Source organism: Gavia stellata, chromosome 14 (genome assembly GCF_030936135.1).
Source record: "Gavia stellata isolate bGavSte3 chromosome 14, bGavSte3.hap2, whole genome shotgun sequence".
In the NCBI taxonomy this organism is placed as follows: Eukaryota; Metazoa; Chordata; class Aves; order Gaviiformes; family Gaviidae; genus Gavia; species Gavia stellata.
Genome location: NC_082607.1, coordinates 3,062,222 through 3,082,550, shown reverse-complemented (window position 1 = coordinate 3,082,550; position 20,329 = coordinate 3,062,222). Strand labels below are relative to the sequence as shown.

Genomic DNA, 20,329 nt, shown 5'->3' with positions numbered 1-20,329 from the left:
AATGGTTTGCATCACTACCATAGAAGCAGAAACATCGCTCTTTGATGTGTAACCCCAAACAACTACTCCCCGCCCCCCCAAAAGCCGGTGGGCTGATGGCCAGGCCCTTAGGGAGCGCATATGGAAAATACGGCGTCACAACATGCACTTCCAGCGCGTTCCAAGAGCTCGAGCTAAGACAGTCAAATTTCTCTTGGTTTCCTGAAGCAACATAGCTGTTCTGCAGCTAAACTCATGACCAACGCGCAGCTGAATTCCTGATGCATCACTGAGCCTAAGCTCACCTGAGAGATTTCTACAGTACATTGGAGATGCTTCTGTTTAAAGCGTTACACAAGCTGTCTAGCTAAGATGAGTGGAACATCCTGCTAATACTGCCTGGAAGAAATAGGTCACGCAACTTGGACGCTGCCAATTGCCAAACAGAAATCAGTTAACAAATCCATGTATGGAAAAAACCCCATCAATGCTCATCGACATGGCCCAGTGAGTGGATGATATGCAGAGCAGAAAGTAGTACTGACATATATTGGTATAAACGGGGATGCAGCGATCTGTGATCCAGAAGAGACCGTGTGCGTAGCATTGCGGACGCCCTGCCAGCACGGGCCTGGGAACACATGCCACGCTGAACGGGGCAAATGGAGGGACAGAGGGAGAGAACAAGCTATTGCTCCTGCTGTTATCACCCCTCCACATGTGGAATTTTAGACCAGGTTGTTTGAATTGATGTTTCCCTGCAATTTTTTTTATAACAAACTTTGAACAGAATTTTTTTAAAGTATATGTATACATGAAACTACAAATATACTTACTTTGTACTCTGTGCACCCTAACCATACACACACAACGCATTAATGTGTGACATCTTACTGACTGGGGCTGCATTCTATCTGCCCATAAACTGTGTTAAGTTTGCTTATAATACAACTCAGGAAATCAGGGGTAAAATGACATGCTCCTTAAGACATTCTGAAACACAGATTACTCTATACCCCCTTTTTTTAAATTACTTTTTAAATAAGGTCTTCCCTCTGTTTTTTTTCAGACTAGCTAGTCTAAAAATCCACTACAGTGATGAACTCCAAATCACAATTTTCATTGATCACTCAACCAGCAGTCAGATTTTAGTGCAAGAATCTATTCATGTTTCAAGATTTAGCACAGAATAAGAACACAACTATAATATTTTAGAAGCATATTTCAATTGCTAATAAAGGCAGCATGAGATCTCCTACCATTCCATTCTTGTCAGTATTTAAAAGAATTAAGATAAATTCTTGATGATGCTTCTTGGTTACATGGATTAAAATTCTTATAAATTATTACAGATTAAAAATAGATATTATACTTAGTCTTGTAAAACTTTTGCTTGTGATCCCAGCTCAGCAAGAAGCCGCAAGAATTGAAGAACGTGTTGTGCACAGCAGCAAGGCAGAAATGTCAGAAGCAAGAGAACACCCCCAAGAGCAGAGCCGCAGGCAGCAGACTCACTCAGCAGAAAGCACACGGAATGGGCAGGAAGATAAAAACTTAGAAGCAGGAAAAAAAAACCCCAGGCATTTCAGAGACACAGTGAGAAAGGAAGGGTAAGGCCTTAAAGGCAGGAGGCTAAATAAATGATACCAGGGGCTGGAAAATCCCCATCCTGCTTTAAAAGAAAAAATAAGGTCATGAGACAGCACAGTAAGAGAAGAGCTGCACTATTGACCAGCAGCAGGGCCAGCATTTAAGAGGTACAGTTTCTTTGTTTAAAAAAGAAAAAATAATAATAAAAAAATCAGCAAGGGTCCTCCTAACGGGGACGCTTGACTGAAGGGCGTTCTTTTTCCAGAGGAAACTTCTTGGGTCTGGTATTTCTGAGCAGTGTCAGGGCATAGCACTGTATTGTTCTTTAGACAACATAACATTGTGGGGTATTTAGGTTCCTTTTATGGGGAAAACAATGTTTCAGAGGAAAAACTCTTGAGTTCGATTTTAAATGTTTCCAAAACACAAAAGTTTGTTGGGTTATGCATCATGCACCAGTTTACAGGTATGGCTGCGTCAAGGCCAAAAACACTTCTCTGTTTTGACATATGCTATTTAGTTTGTAAGAGTGGATCTCAAGCTACGTTATTTTGTAATTAGAAGTACTTGCAAGAAGCACATGCATAAGAAAAGGTACTTCATACTGCTTTTTTCTAAGATCAAGTGCATTTTTCCCCACTTGTTTTCTACTTTAGTGCTAAGTGCCAGTTTGCCTGTTGGAGACAATTTATCTTATCAAAATCCCACAGGAAAACCTAGTTTGTGCAAAAGCAGAACTCCCGGTAAAGTAGTAAAATACTGGGACTGTCATATGTAACTGACATATGTAATTTTACTATTTTACTTTTTTGTATTTTCAATATCCTTTCACCTGTTCACCTACACAAAGTTATTTTTTCTTTAGAATTAATATATTGCATGTTATTAGCTGGTAGGAATTAAATAACAGAGGGAAAAAAAGAATTATCTGATATCAAATACTTTGTTAAGAGGCTAACTGGATTAATCACCTGTTTTATGAAAAAACCAGTGTTCTTGCAAATTTGGATGCTTGCAGGTTGGTAAAAAACCCCTTTAAATTGACACATGTCTGTACTTCAGATAAAGTCAATTTTATCATTGCAGTCTTGTCTTAAAGCTCATTTTAAACAATCTTCCAGTCTAATTAGCATTACCTTCTGGCTCCTTAGTACCATCCTTTTGAATGCTGGCATGGTTAAAACACTCAGGTCTACTTGCTTTACTATAGTGTGGCAACTGTCAGTGAAATACAAAGGCATATGGCGTATAATTACAGAACCATATGGATGCCAGTAGTGATAGTCAACAGTATTTGAATGCAAGACCAAGCGAGTTAGAGGAAGAGCCATAAAAGACCATCGTACATAATCATAAAATGGATATATATAGTTTCTTTACAGCTGAAAGAAGCCTCTACATGTCTGTTCTTTAATAAAGCAAAGCCACTGTGTCTGTACCAGCATAGAGCTGTAGACTGCAGTCTGCATTATTTTAATTTTGGTTTGGAAGTTTATAAACCCAGATTATTAAGATGAATGATGCAAGAAATCACTTACCAATGCACATAGCAGATCAACTGCTTCCAGTATCAGTTCTTGGTGGCCAATGCGAGTGACTCCCAGTTCCTCAAGCTCTTGATGAGTGATGTGTAGCAGCTGTTCACCATTGATCTTTTCTCTTTCAAAATTTTTTATGTATTGTTGGAGGCAATCATCGAGGCCTATTTAAAAAAAGCCAACAACGCATATTCAGAGAATGGAGACAAACAATCATAATTCTGTAATTCACAAATATAGAAATTTCTTGGGAATGTAAGTATAATTCCTTGTTTGGATCTATTATGGAAAATGCACAAAAAATTATAATTTAACTTCCATAGTATAGCGCATACCACTAAAGAGAGAAGTTTATATTACTGACATTATTTTCAACATTCTTAAACATTTTAATACTAATTTTAAACTTTCATGGTATTTATTAGGGAGACGGGGGAAGGACAAAGAAGCACAGAGAGTGACATTATAGAAAACCTTTTTCTTATGATGGCACGAAGACCTAAATATAAGTTTAGCTTATGATTAGGAGCATATTCTTCCTGGTATTCCTCTTGTAGGACTCTTCAAAGTCATACGGTGTGGCTATCAGTGATTAGGAAGAGTGTTTTTCAGGCTTACTAACCACCTACACTAACTCTGCTACACCCAGTGCCAATTTTTAATTTTTTTTTCCAAGTCCAACTATCCAAACTTTCTGAAACTCAGTAACATAAACTGCTTTTGTTACAAAACTGTTAATTAAATACAATTTTGCCCATGCACAAAGAATTATTCCATTTCGCCCTGAAACTTGATAAGGTGAGAATAACAAATTTGGTAGCTGCCACAGGATTCTGTTTCTCAGACCAGAGAAGGGACTGATTAACAGCATAACTTGAAATATTTTTTTATTCCTCCAAATCTGTTTCAGAACCACACGTGCTTTAAGTTCCCAGCTAGAACAATTAGTTGAACACAAGACTCTCTACTATTAAAAGCTACTCAAGGTAATGGCAGAGTTCCCTCAGTGACTCTGTCTAGAATTGTACTAGACTCAATGAAAACGTGATATGCATATGATTTTCTGGAGACCTACAAAAACTCAGCTTCGATAATTTCATCTACTAAGTAGAGCAAGTAGAACACTTTGATTCTCAATCACTTGTCCTACAGTGAAGAAGCAAGTAAACCCAAGATCCATAAAAAGTACAGATATCCAGAAGCCACACAAACAACCAGCTTGGGCATTTAAGGAAGACAGAGCTTTGAAATATCAGAATTTCTGCATACGGCCTTCTACTAAATACATATGAAGTTACCAGTATGGTTAAATTAAGGAGAAAATGACAAGCAAGCACTAAGAAAACACAATGTATATAAAGAAAAGAAAAGCAATAGGCACATGAAGAATATTCTTCTCATTTGACTGTTTAAAAGTTTTCACATAGGCAATGTAAACAGAAACAAAGCAAAAATTAATGTTGTCTTCCTTTCCTGGATTGTGAATGTAAGGAAACAATTCTATCATGTACCTTAGTATTTTTTTAAAGATAAATTTGTAGTTATTTTAACATTCTTTGAACCACAAAGGCCCTTTTAAGAAACCAGATGATACAGTCTGGCAATGATGAACAGAAATATATTCCTTTAAATTAGTACAGCAACGCTAAATGAGTTAAATAAGAGGATGAAGGAAGTTCACCAAAAACTTATTAGAAAACTACGTTACTATCTATTACTCCATTTATAAACATGCCTTCTTAGTTAATATTAAGTGATTTAATTTGATCTAATAAAATTGGTCTATTACATTGTAATAGAAAAATATTAGCTAAAAACGTAACTAACATGCAATACCCCAGCCGGAGGGAATGCCGGGATTAGTTATGCTCCAGAGTTGTATTTCTGAAAGTTATAGGAGGACTTGGTCAGAAAAACCAAAGACCTGCTGGGAAAGTGAAAGCTTGGGGAAACCAAAGTCAGAAAATGTGCAATTTAAAACTATCCTGTAGACAAAAATAGTTGTTATTGTCCATGTTTTTCTATTCTCAGGTCTTTAAACAGAGTATCTGAGAAAGAGGGATCTGACACCTTAGATTTGGCATGCTGAATATTGCCACGTTAAGTCTCAATTAAGCCACCATAATTCAATTGAGACACAAGGACTATGACGACACACTTGAATAAAACAAAACAACTTATTTGCCTTCTGTTCCATAAATACAAGGGGATATATGGCTGTTTCCTTCAATTAACTCATCTTTCAAAATTATTCAATTATTTACTCTGTAAACTGATAGTCCTAAGTTACGTTAGAGTGCTCATTTATCATTTACCAAGTAACATGCACAGCTTTATAGTAACTTACACATATATCCCATATAAATCTAGATTAGTGATATAAAATGTCGTATTTTATATTGTTATTCCTAAGTATGAGGTAGTTTGGTTTGGTGGGTTGTTTTGGTTTGTTTGGTTTTTTTAACTCAAATGAGCAGTCTGTTTGTAACTAATACCTAAGCCTTTTCTCTGTTCTGGAATGGTCTACAAATGGGATACTATTTCTCTGCATCTGTTCAAGGTTTTAAATTATTTTGAACAGTTTTATGTAAGCATATTTCAGTTTGGACGGGTTGAAAACTGGTCACTGCAAGTTCTGCCTTTATTATTTAACATTTGAAATTCAGAGCTGTTACACATTTCTGTTCCCTGCTTGCTCAAGAACAATTCTTAGAAACAATTTCAGAGCAAATTTCCAACCCCATGCGTTGCACATTTACTTTTAGTGAATGTTTGCCTAAAACTCATCAGAAGAAGTCACTGAAACTGATAACAGAAATGAAATTATTTTGAACGGAGGTGAAGCAAATTAATTTAAAAATTTAGTATCAGTGGCCAAAAATAAGCAGTTGTATTCAGAAAGATTTAGAAAATACCAAGTGAACGTGACATCCTATGAAAAATGCGTAACCAGATGCATTAAATGTGCCTTTGTGCCAGAGAGAATGTATGACAGAAGAGCAAAATATGAAATTCGTATTATTCATACTGCTCTGTAATAGCTCCCATGGGCATCTTTAGAAGGCGTTTACTTACTGGTGCAAACAGTATGGCAGTTGACAACAGAATACAGAAATATATCATTAAAGGACCAGGCTGTCTCATAGCATGACAGTATCTAATAAATACACACAAAAAAAGAAATATTTGTCCATGGCGCTCTGCTTTTCTGTCTATGTAGGAGCTAGGTATTGTATTCCATTGTTCTCTTGCGATGTAAAATTTTGTGTTTGGTAAGTGTGAAGAGTTACAAAGCAAGAATTTAGCCATCAGTAATTTTCATTCTTTATTATCATGGCTATAATTGTTTTTAGCATGAAAATATCAAAGACTCAATTAGAAAGAGTACAGAATGAGATCTTTTCGCCTCACCAAAGCCAAATGGAACATTTATTTCCTCAAGCCACTTAGGCCTCGTTAGTTCTCTTTATGCAATTTTCCTCAATATAATTTCTGTTTACAGATAAGACTTAAATTAGTTAAGAGTCATAACGACAAAGAAGTAACTCTGATATGTAAGTAAATAAAATTAAACCACTATTTACACAGTATCAGAGTTAAGCAAGAAACACAGAGGCCTGCAGTTCTGTTTCTTTTTGGGGTGCAGTATGTAACTAACTGGTATATCCTTCATGGTGCAATAAATTAATTCAAGGAAAAGGGTTTAAACATGTATGCTTTCTTTTAAAGCTGAGACTTAACATCCATGATGAGAAATCTGCTATATTGTGTCTTTCCAAGTAGAAGAAACCTTATTCCATCCACGTGGACTAAGAAAACTTTATCTCTGTATTCAAAGAGTAGAGAAAAAAGCACCTCTGATATGTTGACTGCAAACTATGATTTTGCAAATACAGCATGTAGTAAATGGCATAAATCCAGGAAACATGAAAAAGAAAGGAGGTGGAAAAAAGGTAGGGAGAAAGGGCAAGAAAAGAAAAGCCAGTTAGCTTTAAAATATTTATTTTCTGAACCACATAATTAAGAAAAAACAACAAAGCAAACCAACTTGTTATAAAAAAATTCTCTGTAGCGCTAGCTAAAATCAGGTATCAACTCAGAGCCAACATTACGAAAGAGATGCTACATATTGTGGGCAATAAGACCCACTGAGATTAATTTTAATCTTTCCACTGATGTCAACAAACATCAGGTTTGTTTTACACCAAAAACACAAACATAGTTGCCATGTTATGTAAAGATCTGTCCCTTTCCCTCTGGCATTAGATGGGGATATAGAAAAAAATTACTATAAAACTAAATGAAGGAGAAGCACAGGTTGTTGCCCTCTATGCAGGAAGTTCAATTACGCAGACAGGGCAGCTCTCACAGGGGAGAAACGTGGCAACGATAACTTTGTCAAGCGTGAGCCATCGCAAAAGAAAAGGAACTTCTAAGTTAAAAAGTCTCTCATTTCCAATTTTCCATAAATCTCTCCATAAATTACATTTCTTCTCCTTTTTCATATGTTTTAATGGATTTTTGTTACTTATTGTAAACTATGCTGGTTTTGTAATCTGTCCTAAAAATTCCTGACCAAATGATGGGTTTGTTCATACTACATCATTATTCCCAGGGGAAAATATCCAGCAGCTGGCTAGACCAGCAGAACACTGGCTGTGAAATGGAGGGGTTACGGGGAGGGCAGACAGGAAAGGTCCTTGCCAGTTCAGTTTGTCACAAACATGACTGCTCTCACGAGGCGATTCTTCTGACAGGAGAGGGCATACAAAATGGCATGCTCTGTTATAGAAGTGCAACGTTGCTCATTCTGCTTTTTGGGGCTAGGATGACAGAGAAGAAAAACAGCTCAGTGGAAATGCATTTACCACTCCCGACTTCTGCGGTTTAGCACTGATGTAAGGAAATGTTAAAGTCCACTTATGGCCAGTTTGGCAAAGAAGTCAAAACCACCTCGATTAGGGAGCTGAGAAAGTATTTAACATTTTTTCCTAATTAAAATAATTTTTGAAATAAAAAGCACACAGCAGAATACCAAAATCACAATCGCACAAAGGCTTATCCACAACAGCAAATTTGAGGTACAGATACAAGTGTCTATGGAATCTGGGTCTGAAGGACAAAACCTGAAAGTCAATGGAATGATCTCAGCTTGTTCAGAAGGATTACACTTTGGTCTGCCAAGAGCAAATTAATACTCCTATTAATGTCTGTCATTTGACTAATAAAAGCTATACAACAATCATATCTCTGTTGTTGCATAATAGTGACTTGTAAAAAAAAAAATCAATAAATCAAAGTGAAACAGGGACAAAATCAATTTTCAAATGTTGTGCTAAATGTTGGAGAAAATCCACTAAATCTGCTGTGTCCTTCAGTGAAGGGAAATGCAAACGGTGACTGTGCTTGTTTGTGAGGGCAGGTATCTCTATAATATGACCACAGTGCACAAAAGGAACACACCCGCACCAGCACACGCGTCTCAGGAGCGCGAGCCAAGTTGTAAGCCACCAGGGTCATCTAATAATTCAAAAGAGAACTGATTGTACTGAAACTACCCCTCGGTTGACAAGGATAAAAAAAGGACAGAAACACCGCAAAGGGAGCAGAAAAGGTAAAAGACAACCAGAAACTGAGCGCTTTGAGAAAAGGCATAGGGAGGAAGACTGCTGAAGTAGGTTTGGAACCACAAGAAAATAAACATATTGTTTGATTCCTGCTAGTTTTTGCAAGTGACCTCGCACATGACCTTCCAAATAAACAGGACTGCACCTGAGACACCTCACCTGATTCCACCAGTGGCTTCTCTTCCCAGGCAAAGCAGCTTGCAAGTCCAGAAAATTAGCTATTCACTATTAGCAAAAAAGAAAACTCTCATTTTTGTGCTGGAAATTATCTAATTAATTGGGGAAGGCAGCACAAACTTCTGCTCCTGTCACAACCTTCAGTTTACATATGCAGATGTGCTTAAGTATATCCAGTGTTTAACAGCATCTACAGGCTCAGTCCAAGTAGTAGCAGTTACAGAAAGTGAAAAAGTTGGCATTTTTTTTTTAAAAAAACAAGTGGTATTTTCTATATAAAGCAATATTTAGAAGCTAGCTAGAAATATCTGGAAGGAATTGACTGGTTGGCTAACAGAAGTAGGTGGAGTATGCGTGCCTTTTCCTAAATGTAATTTTATTGAATACACACATCAATTCACGGGTGTTCTCAATCAAAACCCCCTTTGATTTATTACATTGGGCTTAGGCACAGTGGGTCTTTTCCAATTCATGTATAACTTGTAACAATGCAAATCATCAGGTGGGTATTTTTTGTCAATAACATTAAAAGCTTTTTAAGAATTATTCAGTCCAGATAAAGAAAGGCATAATCCTCAGGACCATGTTCACACTAAACTCACTCTCAAATATCAGCTATTTGTTCTTAAGCCCTTTGAGGAGGAAAAAAAAAAAAAAGAAAACCAACCTGTTTAGAGTGCTTGGAGAAAAGGATCTTCATACCCCCACAATTCAGAAAGAGGCAAAGGGAATGTGTTTGAAAACACTCTAAAGCACTAAGTTTGGAGCATTTTAGACCTAAACTTTCCTTAAGTTTAGAGTCTATCTAAAAACTATACAGTATCATGCAGTATTTTGCACCTTTAAGCATACTTGTTACAAACCTAATCTATAGCATTACAGTAGCTAGATTATAAAATTTCATACAAAAGCTACATTAAAAATTGCAATTCATAGCATAAATGCATAAACACATAAAAAGGAAAGAACTAAGATTATTCTAAAAAAAATAATCCCTCAATTCTGGCATTATCTGAACTTTAAATGCTTGACTGTGCAAGTATAATGTGTTTAAATGTTGCTTCCCAGATGAGTTTCCTCTGCGTCACTATCATATTCACACAGATACAGATGGATGGTTTAGATGCAAATACTGGCAAGACTTCTGCTGCTTGAGTTTACAGATCCATCATCTGCATGAACAGGAACTAGAGCAGGATGAGTGCTTTGAATGCATGTTTCCTGGACACCGACTGACACCAAAAACGTTGACTTCCACTCCAGGCTTCAAAGTGGACGGAACTTTACTGGACATAACCTCTTCCACTTGCCAAGACTGTGCAGGTCCCCAAGCTCCTTCTCTTGCTCCTGTTCCCCCCTCCTGACAGAGCCAGGCTCCACATGCGCCCCGTCAGAGCCCTCTGCAGACACGCTCCAGCACCAGCATCCAGCCAGCACTGCTGGGCTCTGCTCCCGCCAGACCAGTTCTCCCACTCCTGGCCTTTCATTCAGAGGGCTCCCTTCTCCTCAGCCTCTCCCATCCTCATTCCAGCCAATGGCACTGCCTCAATAGGCCCAGTTACAAGTATCCTCTCACCATCCTCATTCTTATCACAAAATTCTCAGTTTTTCCCCCCTAGCAAAATCTTGTGTGTCTTCAACTCCCTTCATTTACTCCCAGCTTCCATTTCCAGATGTCACTTTTTTTTCGTTCCACGCTGTCCCTATTCTTGTATTTTTCTGTGTGTGAATTAGGCAGCCTCCTCTCCTCTGTACCCGCAGGGAAGCAGCGTTACGAGAGCACAAGCTGGAGGGGGATGGAAGCCTCCGACCTCGGTTCCTCTTCTCTCCCCAGAACAGGTCAGAGCTTCACTTGCAACAACAGATCTCGTCAGCCACAAGTGCCTTTTGTAAATGGGACATAATCCTCCAAAAATTTAAAAACCTGCTGCAAGTTCCTAAGCATATGAATACCCTTTTTCCCCCTCCAAAGTGTCCTCCTCCGTGAATAAGGGCACATCACAGCTGCTTCACCAAGAGCGCATGTCTGAGACACAAACCATCCTCCCAAATTCTATCCCATACGCAAAACCAATGGGAATACTACATCATCCCTGTAACTTTATTTTTAGCATGGCCAAAGCAATGGGCTTTCCCGTAATCTCAGTGTCTATAACCACAAGCTCTTTTTGGCAGCATTTTTCCAAGATAACTATATTATCAAGATAAAAGCTCTGCTGAAATTATTAATATTTTAAGAGTTCAGGACATCTGAGGTTTTGTAAGGGGATGCATCAAGCAATATTAATAACAAATGAACAAACTGCTGCACTTATAAAATTTGATTTAATGATATGCCATCACCCTTAAATTGACATTCGCATATATGAAGTAAACGACTTTATATAGTTCTGCCTTCATTACCTATGACTGAATAATAGGAAGTGAAGACATTCTAACTTTTTCCTCACAAACTAACAGGTGATGTTGAGCTTTGGTATTATCACAGAAGTAATAAACAGCATTTTCAAGAAGCTTGCTGGAACTAGACCTGACCTTAAAGATGTTTCTGGAAGAGAAGTGTCACACTCGGAGAATGCATCATGTTTCCAGGCACAAGAGTGTGCTCCTGACTGTCACATTTCACAACAATCTTAACCTCGAGATATGGCACTGAGGGTGTTACTGAAGAATTTCTCATAAAAGTGATAAAACACAAAAATGTCTTTCTTAGCTCTATGTGCTAATAAAAATTTAAGTCTTTCCTTAGCCTCATTAATTTTCTCCTTGATGAAGATAACACAATGGCCTCCAGTCATTTGTGAAGCAGCATGGCTGAAGAATGACGTGGAAGTGCTAGCAAGCCTCTCAAAGCCAGCACATTCATACCTCCCATTTATTTGATTATATGCTTCCACATTCCAGTGTGACTAAGCTGAGAATACTTGGACACTGAATCTGCCTCGCTACATTTATTTTAAAAGATAAATGCTTTGGCCAAATGCAAGACAAGTACTTTATCCTGCACTGGACTCATGTAACGCGTTGCTTTCCTTTTTGGAGACAGAGTTTGATGAGAATCTGTTCTGGCAGAAGTGCTGGTTCCAACTTAGAGCGGTACCCTTGTACATCCCGCTCCTCATGCTTCGTACAGCTCTGTGTGCAGCTATGTAGTGAGTTGGCTCAAACTGCTCTAAGTTAACTTCACTCCTTTTTGTTACCAGCTATTTTTAACTGGCACAAACGGGGTGAAATGCACCGGTGGATGAAAGAGCAGATGCTTAAGCTGGCACCACTGCCAACATACACACTTTTCAAGCTACACCATCAGATAGCCACATTTAATAATTCTTTACTTCATTTTCTCTCTTATTTGCCGAGATTGCAAACTTATGATCACCATCCCAGCCATTGTTCCAGACATCCTGAAATAGACATTTAAAAAACCCAAACTTTTAGGATTAGCTAAAAAGACAATATAAAATAATTCACAAGGCAAAAAACGTTCATATTTAGAAGAATCTTCTTGATTTATACTCAAACCAAAATGCAGAACCAGCATAATCAAATTCTCAAATCTCTTTACCCAGTCATGAAAGAACAAATACCTCTGTATCAGAACAATTCTGGTGATGACTGAACATCTCTAGGAACAGTAATAACAGTTAGAAGAAATAATATCAGCCCTGCATACATGAGGAGTAGCGTTGCTTAGAAGTGGAGAATTGATGTGGTTTTGTATTCCTCCTTGTTGCAATAGTAAGTGCCAAAGGTCGTCTTCTCTTCTCCCCAGATTGGAGGGTAGCAGTGAAGGTGATTCAGAGCGCCTGCTCCAGTCCTCTATTTCCAAGGCAGTGTTTTTGCAGTAACCATTAACCTGCTGCCAAAGATGACTGGGTAGAAAACCACAACATAACAAAACCAAGAAAGACAAACCAAACCCAAAACTACCAACAAAAAGGAACCATTCTTAGGTGGAAAGAAAAATATTAGGAAATCATGTATCATTTCCTTCACTAGAGCCTAAGCACACTGAGGTGAGTTTATTTCAGACCCCTGTTGTCTCCATTTTAGAAAGGTCAGAAATTCTAATAAGGAAGGAACAGCATTAACCATGTTCTCATATATATGAGGACTGATCTTAAAAGCAAAAGTACTAGAACAAATAAATATAACCGAAAGCTCCTTTCTCCAGCTTCCGAGGATTTATCCACCTTGCACTCCCCACAGGAAAGTCTTAATCACAGATTGACCTTCAAAAAACTACATTTTGATATCATACAAAACCAAACAAAACTGGCACACCAAACAAGTTTTTATACAAGTAATACAGAGATATGCCCCACTTGTCCTGCCTTAAATGTAACGCAAAAGAATACTGAAGACATTGATAACAAGTCTGTCTGAGCTAACCAACAGAGAGAACCTGTCGGACAAAATTCATATAATCGTAAGGCAGACATTTAAAGTTAGGTGAAATGAATCCTACCCTAAAAGTACCTCTGATGAGCTTGCAACAGGGCTCTACATTAAATTCCATTCATAATCATATTCACAACCATCCAGGCATACCGTCACAGCTGCTTCAGAACAGTGGCTTCCCAACCAAAACATGTATAAAGAAACTGAAATTTTCTGAGGCATATATACAGCTGCAAAATGTTATCGGCAAAGTAAACTTGTAACAGGGTAGCCAGAATCACCAGATCGCGTTATCTGGCAGCAAATGCTAATGCTTGCTAAGCAGAGTGGTGATAAGAGAGCTCACATAGAGAAGTCAAACAAAAAGTGCTACAGATGTTTCAGTGCCATAATATATTAATTCTTGTTTTGACCTCACTGACATATTTTGCTAAAAATCCTAGCTATCCAAAGAACAGCCAAATCCAGTGCAGACATTTATAATGAAAAGCCCAAACAAGTAAGATTTCTGCTCAACAAAATTTCTTCAGCAACTATGAGACCAGGACCTAATTCACAAGTAAATAGTTTAAACAACTGCAAGATACAAATCCTAGAAGTAGAAGGTAGACTTGACAATTCCTCACACTTGCCAAAAAAAAAATCCCTGGGAATCTGCTTTCAGATTGCTGCAAGAAGCAAAGAAAAGGCTAGGATTTGATTTTTTCAGGAATATTCAGAAGCTTTGGTGATAGCATCTGTTGGCTGACGACTTGGACAATCCTGTGGCTCGGCTGATGTGGGGTTTCACACACACCTTTCTGTTGGTCTTTTTATTTCAAGGGAACACTGAGGACATCACGCACAGCACCACAGCTCTTGTTTATATTGTCCTGTTGACTCTACAAATCTGGATGATCTTAAGTGAGGTTCTTTACTTAAGCGGTTTGGAGGAATTAGCTCTAGCAATCTGTGATTAGCTCAGTTAAAAGTCAGGTAGTTGTTAGGAATTGTTGATTAATTGTCAAGAAATTCCCATACTAGGAATTCTTATTTTTTATCAATGCAAACTGTATGAAATGAGCAAAGCTAGGCAAATGTTAAGAAATCACAAAAGAAAGAAATCAAACTGTAAATCCTACTGAAGAAATAAGCTTTTCTCTTTCCTTCTGTTTACCCATTTTTATTCTATGTATTTATGTTACATAATGATGCCAGACAAACTTGTTATAGTTGTTATTGTACAGACTGAGAGCTAGAAATTTTTATTCACTACCACTGCCCATGCAGTACCAGATTAAGATAGAGTAAGTCTCTGGCTTCAACTACATGATGAAAAAAATATTACTACATCTTAAATCACTATTATTTTGTTTTAATTCTGAATTCTACATGTTTTGCTATTTGATCTGGCCATAGCTTATCCAAGATTAAATAGTTCTATGAAGTAACATGAAACAGGCAAGAATTTTATCATGTCTAAATAAATATATAGCCAAAGTCGATGAATAAAATATAATTACAGCTCAAGGTATAAAAAAATTGAATCCACCCAGCAAAGCAATAAAGTTAGTGGTAATTCAGTACAAAAAAGTAAAATCAAGTGACTACAAAAAACCCATAGGATATCACACACTGATGTTTGAAATATTACTTTTTAATATGCTTAAGATGATTAAATCTTTCACATGGCAGCATGTAAAAAAGGGTCGTAGGTCAGGACTAGCACCTGAGATTTATCTCTTCGACAAGGAAGCATCAGACTGAGATTACTACACAGTTTCCATTAGACCTAAATGCTGTTGCAGCTGTAGAGCCCACTACTGCCAAAGGAGAACATGAGAGAACTAAAACATAGTTCTCAAACCATTTCTAGTTACTTTTCTGTTCTTCATAAGTAAACAGCTGAAGCTGTTTTCTCAAGACATCAGACAAGGAGTACAAGATACGTAATAGTAATGTGCCAGTAATAAAAGCTGTCCATAAAACCTCTATTTAGAGCTGCTGGTGAAAAGGTAAATGTATTATCTCACTAACAATACAGACCCGACAACCCGGAGCAATGCACTGTATTAACTGAGCGGGATAAGTTAATTCTATGTCAGCAAACGGAGCACAATATGAAATAAAGTTTCTGGGGACATTCCTCATGGCTTCTCAGGGAGCAGGCTGCTGCACTGCTCTGGCAGCCATTCCCAGTAAAGTCTCAAAAAAGGAAAGTCTCTTCTGGTTCCCTCTGGTTTATTTTTCATACATGCCAGAGAACTAAACACGGAAAGCCATCAGAGGTTAGTTGGCTCCTTACGTCACACTTAGGAAGTGGTTTGCTCCTGTCACCACGCTTTACTACTACACCTGATAGCAGTCACGGGCAGGAGGCTGCAACAGGCAGGCACGCTTCAGGGGTCATCTTCTGGTCTTTGTGCACAACCCTGAGACAACGCGGCTGGGAACCTCAGGCAGGCCCAAGTGATGCAAAGAGCAAGGCAGAAACAATAAGTTACTGGGAAAAGTGAGTATACAAAAAAGAACTACAGGTTTCTGTATAAAATAAAATAGCTGTGTTAAGAAAAAAGCAGGGAAATGAGATAATCCAACAAGATCAGAAGAATGAACTAGACGTGACTTTCATACTTAGGAAACATTTTGTCTTGAAATCATTATGTGATTAGCTTTTTCTAAATTGCTGTCTTTCTGAACTTCTAGAAATACAACATGAAACAAAGACAACTTCATTTCTTAGGATGTTACCAATTCTCATTGCATTGCATCAAATGCATTGCATCACCTGCCACTGCAATTGTTTTTTTTCTTGTGATATCACTTGGTAAATTAATAGGTAAATCTGGCCACTCCAGTCTCTCTCAGCAAATGCTCAATGCATCCTGGATCCAAAGGATTTCCTCCTTCCAACTTCTATGTATTGGTAAAAGCAAAAAGAAAACTTAAAGAGCTTTTACATGAATGAGTGTTATAAAACCTAGTTTATAAAGGAAATGTTGCCATTTATAACAAAGGGTTCCAGCCCACAAGTCATGATTAAGTGCTCCTAGAGAGGCTGTAGGAGAGGTGTTGCCGGCTCAGAAAAGTGCTGGATGAACAGGGCTGCTTGGAGGAGTTTGTTACACAACTGGCCCATGGCATGTTCAATCAAAAGAGCAGGCAAAGAGCAAATGTAATTTGGTTGCTAATTCTATGGACCACAGCAAAATTTCAGGCTGCTTCATCACTAAGAGGATTTAGCAAAGATTGAGTTACAATTTGCTTCTTCGCTATCTGGAAATGGAAGCCCAGTACACCTGTGTTAAGAGGATTGTACAGGTAAAGGGTGGCAAGTTGCATCTTCACTTTAGCCAGAAGCATAGATGCATTTTTATGGCCTAAGAGGATTTGATTAGTAGTTTTAGTTACTCTTGTGCTGTAATTGTCTGCTTTTCCAGATGGTGCACAACTTTGGCTCAGTATGGATCTAAGACACCCCCACACACAACCCGCCTCCCGCAAAACCCCAGCACCAGCTAAAACCATTCTTACAAGCTGAACTTTAAGTCCAGGCTTTTTGAACCTCAGTCCAAAAAGCAGAACAAGTACATGAAATAAATTATGGAAATAGATTCAGTTCTATGAAATAATTTCAGGTTGCATTATTCACATTGCACTACTTTAGGAAAAAACCCACAATCTTAGCATTTAACTTTTAAAAGCTAAAAATTAAGTGCATTATTTCTTTGAAGCAAGCACAAATTATTAATAATTTTCAATTTGAAAATGCATGTAATTATTTTGTGTATTTTACATATAAGGTATATTATGATTCTTGCTTTTAAATGCTTTAAAGATACCTACATTAGATATCTCTATCATCATATCCCTCCCTAGTTCATGGTCTCTGTAATTAAGAGTTTAACGAGTTTCAGAAACAAAAAGAAGGTGTCATTTTGTTCTCAAACACAGCAGCTGCTTAAGATGGAATTTGGATTTTTCCTTTAACATCCTTTTGTCAGGTAACAAGCTACATTCTCAAATGTAGTTTAAGTAACTTGGTAATGTAGATTAATTGACAGTACTATTCACAGTGTTTGTTTTCCCTAAAAATGTATAAATGGAACTGGGAAAATTCAGTTTATGATGTTCTTTAAGACACATCTAACAATGCTATTTGCTCACTATGATCGATTTGCAAATCCTAACAAAAAAACAAACCAGGTACCTGCAACCATGTTAAAAATGATTTACAAAAATTGTATGTCCTTGACTTACTTTAGTCATTTTCAGGGACAGGATGAAAAATTAGTATTTCCTCTAGAGGGCTTCAGGGTCTACATGATTTCAAAAGTCATTTAAGTTATATTGCACTGAGTGACTGCACTACTAAGGGTCAGAAAGGCTCATTGCTATTCTGATTGTTCCTGCTTTGGAAAAAAAATTGTGATTAGTTAAGTGCAGAGATAACAGTCTGATGATGCTATCACAGCTGGTGTCTCACTTTCCAATACGACTATAAGAAACCAAAAAAATTACATGGAGATTGGTTATATGTTTATTTTTATTAGAAACGCTGAAGTTAATAAATTTTCACTTTGTGTTTTCTTGGAATATTCCTCCCTCTGGAGAGCCAATCTTTTCTTTAAAGTTTATTTTAATACTACACTAATATTAATTTAGAATTTAACAAGACATTCTAAAACAATGCATATATGAAACTCATTACTACATAAACTATTATTTTAATTTTTCTCTAAGTCTGTATTGTGATAATCCTGCTAATGAAGTTCCTGATTCAAAGAATTTATGCACTAATAGAAAGTTTAACTGAAGTTTGGGACTTCAAATTTAATCACCTTACTGTCTCAGTGTTTCCATGTCTGCCACCAGAAATCCTAGCCCCGATCAGCCACGGTAGTTCTGTGCTATATTCAGTCTTTGTTTCTCTCTCTATTCTTTTGCAAAATTCGTACTTTATATGTCTGCCTTACTACTGAGCCACTATGTTATTCACTACCTCTTAGCAGCTCTTACTTTTCAAGTATCTGATGTGTCAACTCTACATCTAAAGATGATATGTTTCTTCTCCTTTCAGATATAAAAGTGTCACTAAAGGTGCAGTTCCATAATGGGCTTAAGCCCATTTCAGACCATGCTACTGCCAAAAGAGGCAACAACTTTCCCTCCCCCCTCCTCTTATATTGGCATTAGTAATTTTATGGCAGCACAGTGAATCAGATCAGCCTGTTTCAGCAATCTGAACGTGAAGCATGCAGAAGGTGAAGGAAAGCTCAACCTTTTTTGTCAACAGCCTGTGAAACAACTTTAGTTTGAAAATTCAGCAGCTAAAGCAGTCATTTTCTGCTCTTCTCTGCCTCTCGACGCTTGCTGCTACCTCCAAATGTCTTTGTGGCTGCATGTTGAGCTGAACTGGGGAACTGATCCATCTGAACAATAGCCCAGAAAAAAATAAAAGGAAAAAAGGTTATTGCTTGGCGGGTGAATATTCTCCAATCCAGTTTACAATACAGAGCCAGCATTCCCAGGAGACAGGGTAAGGAGAAGTTGCAGGGGCACAAGAAGCATGGAGGTAGAAGCAAGTGGATGGAGCAACAGCCATTTAAACCAGGACTGCCATAAAGAAAGTTGTTTGATCCACTACATCCATATAACAAAACTTGGAAAAGAAAGATGATTCTGATGTACAAGACTGCTACAACTTACTACAGCAAAATTTTAAAAACGTATTACAAACACAGAGCACAACAAACGAGTCCTTTTCCAACAGGCAGAAATTGGTTTAGTCTTAAGTGTCTCTTGGTGGGACTTGTGGTCCTTATTTATATAAATATGATGAAGGAAAAGAGAAGGAAACTGAAGACTAGGTCAATGAAACTGTAAGATGGTAGAAAGTTAATTTTGATACATTGCACTAGGAATTAAGAAATCATCAGTGAAATCCTTGACAATTACAGGAAGTCTTCTTAAGATGTATCTTATGTTTAGTTTCATAACTGAAACAGCACTCAGACTGTGTAACTCACCAAACCAAGCACATTTTCTTTTAAAATAGAAATCTAATTAGACTTACCTCCAGTCTGATGTTTGTTAGATAATTGCAGTCTGTGGAAATCATAGTACTAGAATTCCCACTAAAAGATTCCCCCCCCTCCAAAAAAAAAAGATTACTGGGCACACAACTATTTGAAAAATAAATTTTTCATGAAATCTGGCCTGATCTTGGAGGGTCCTATTCTTGGTACCAGTCATTATCTAACATAGGAAGCACTATAGTGATGATTTGTGTGAGTGTGGCCTTGATCCAACAAAGAACTTAAGTGCCTGCCTCACTTCCCTGTATATTGCTAATCCTCCAACTGATTTGCACAGGAATATTCACATGATTCAAATCAAACTTAAGTGCATTGCTGGAGCAGAGCCAGAGTGCACTGAACATTGCATGAGAGCCCACGATGGCCAAATGTTTGGAGATGGTCCCATTCAATTTCACAGATCGAAATCCATGTCTCTCTGGAAGGACATCACACAGAAAATTTATACCTCACTTAAAGCTTCCTCCATTTTGAAAAATCCTCTACAAGAATTAACGTCTCCCATGATACTTACTGGTATACACATGTGCTCATTTCCTCAGTAAAGATGCATTTTGATAGCATATCTACATTTTCCAGTACTTAGAATTGCAGCACTCTTGATGTCTCTTCCACTCTAGGATAGGCATTGGCACGACTTAAGCAATACCTGCTTGTAAAGAGATTATATTCCTTTCAACATGAGTAGGTTGTTGGTTCCAGAAAGAGAGATAACCGCTAAACAAAATTTCTCATTCTGTCTCATTATCTCTATGTTGTCTATGCTGTCATAACCTTCTAATAATACTGTGAGAAATTTATTATAAAGCTCTTTAAAATCATACATAAATATTAGTTTAATCAAGAAAATCCTGTATAACCTTTTAGGGACTTGAAGTCATGGCTTTTCAGTTGACTAAGAAAGAAAAACAAAAATCAGGAGACAGGAAACATGAGAACA

General features: G+C 37.5%; 1 protein-coding gene across 1 annotated transcript in view; it reads right to left on the bottom strand.

The window, feature by feature from the left end:
* Positions 1 to 20,329, bottom strand: part of LOC104252946 (connector enhancer of kinase suppressor of ras 2) — a 209,188-nt gene that overhangs the window by 132,550 nt on the left and 56,309 nt on the right. Inside the window, exon 2 of the mRNA XM_059824361.1 lies at positions 3,108 to 3,271. Coding sequence (XP_059680344.1) covers positions 3,108 to 3,271 — 164 coding nt within the window. The remainder of the gene's footprint in view (positions 1 to 3,107; positions 3,272 to 20,329) is intronic.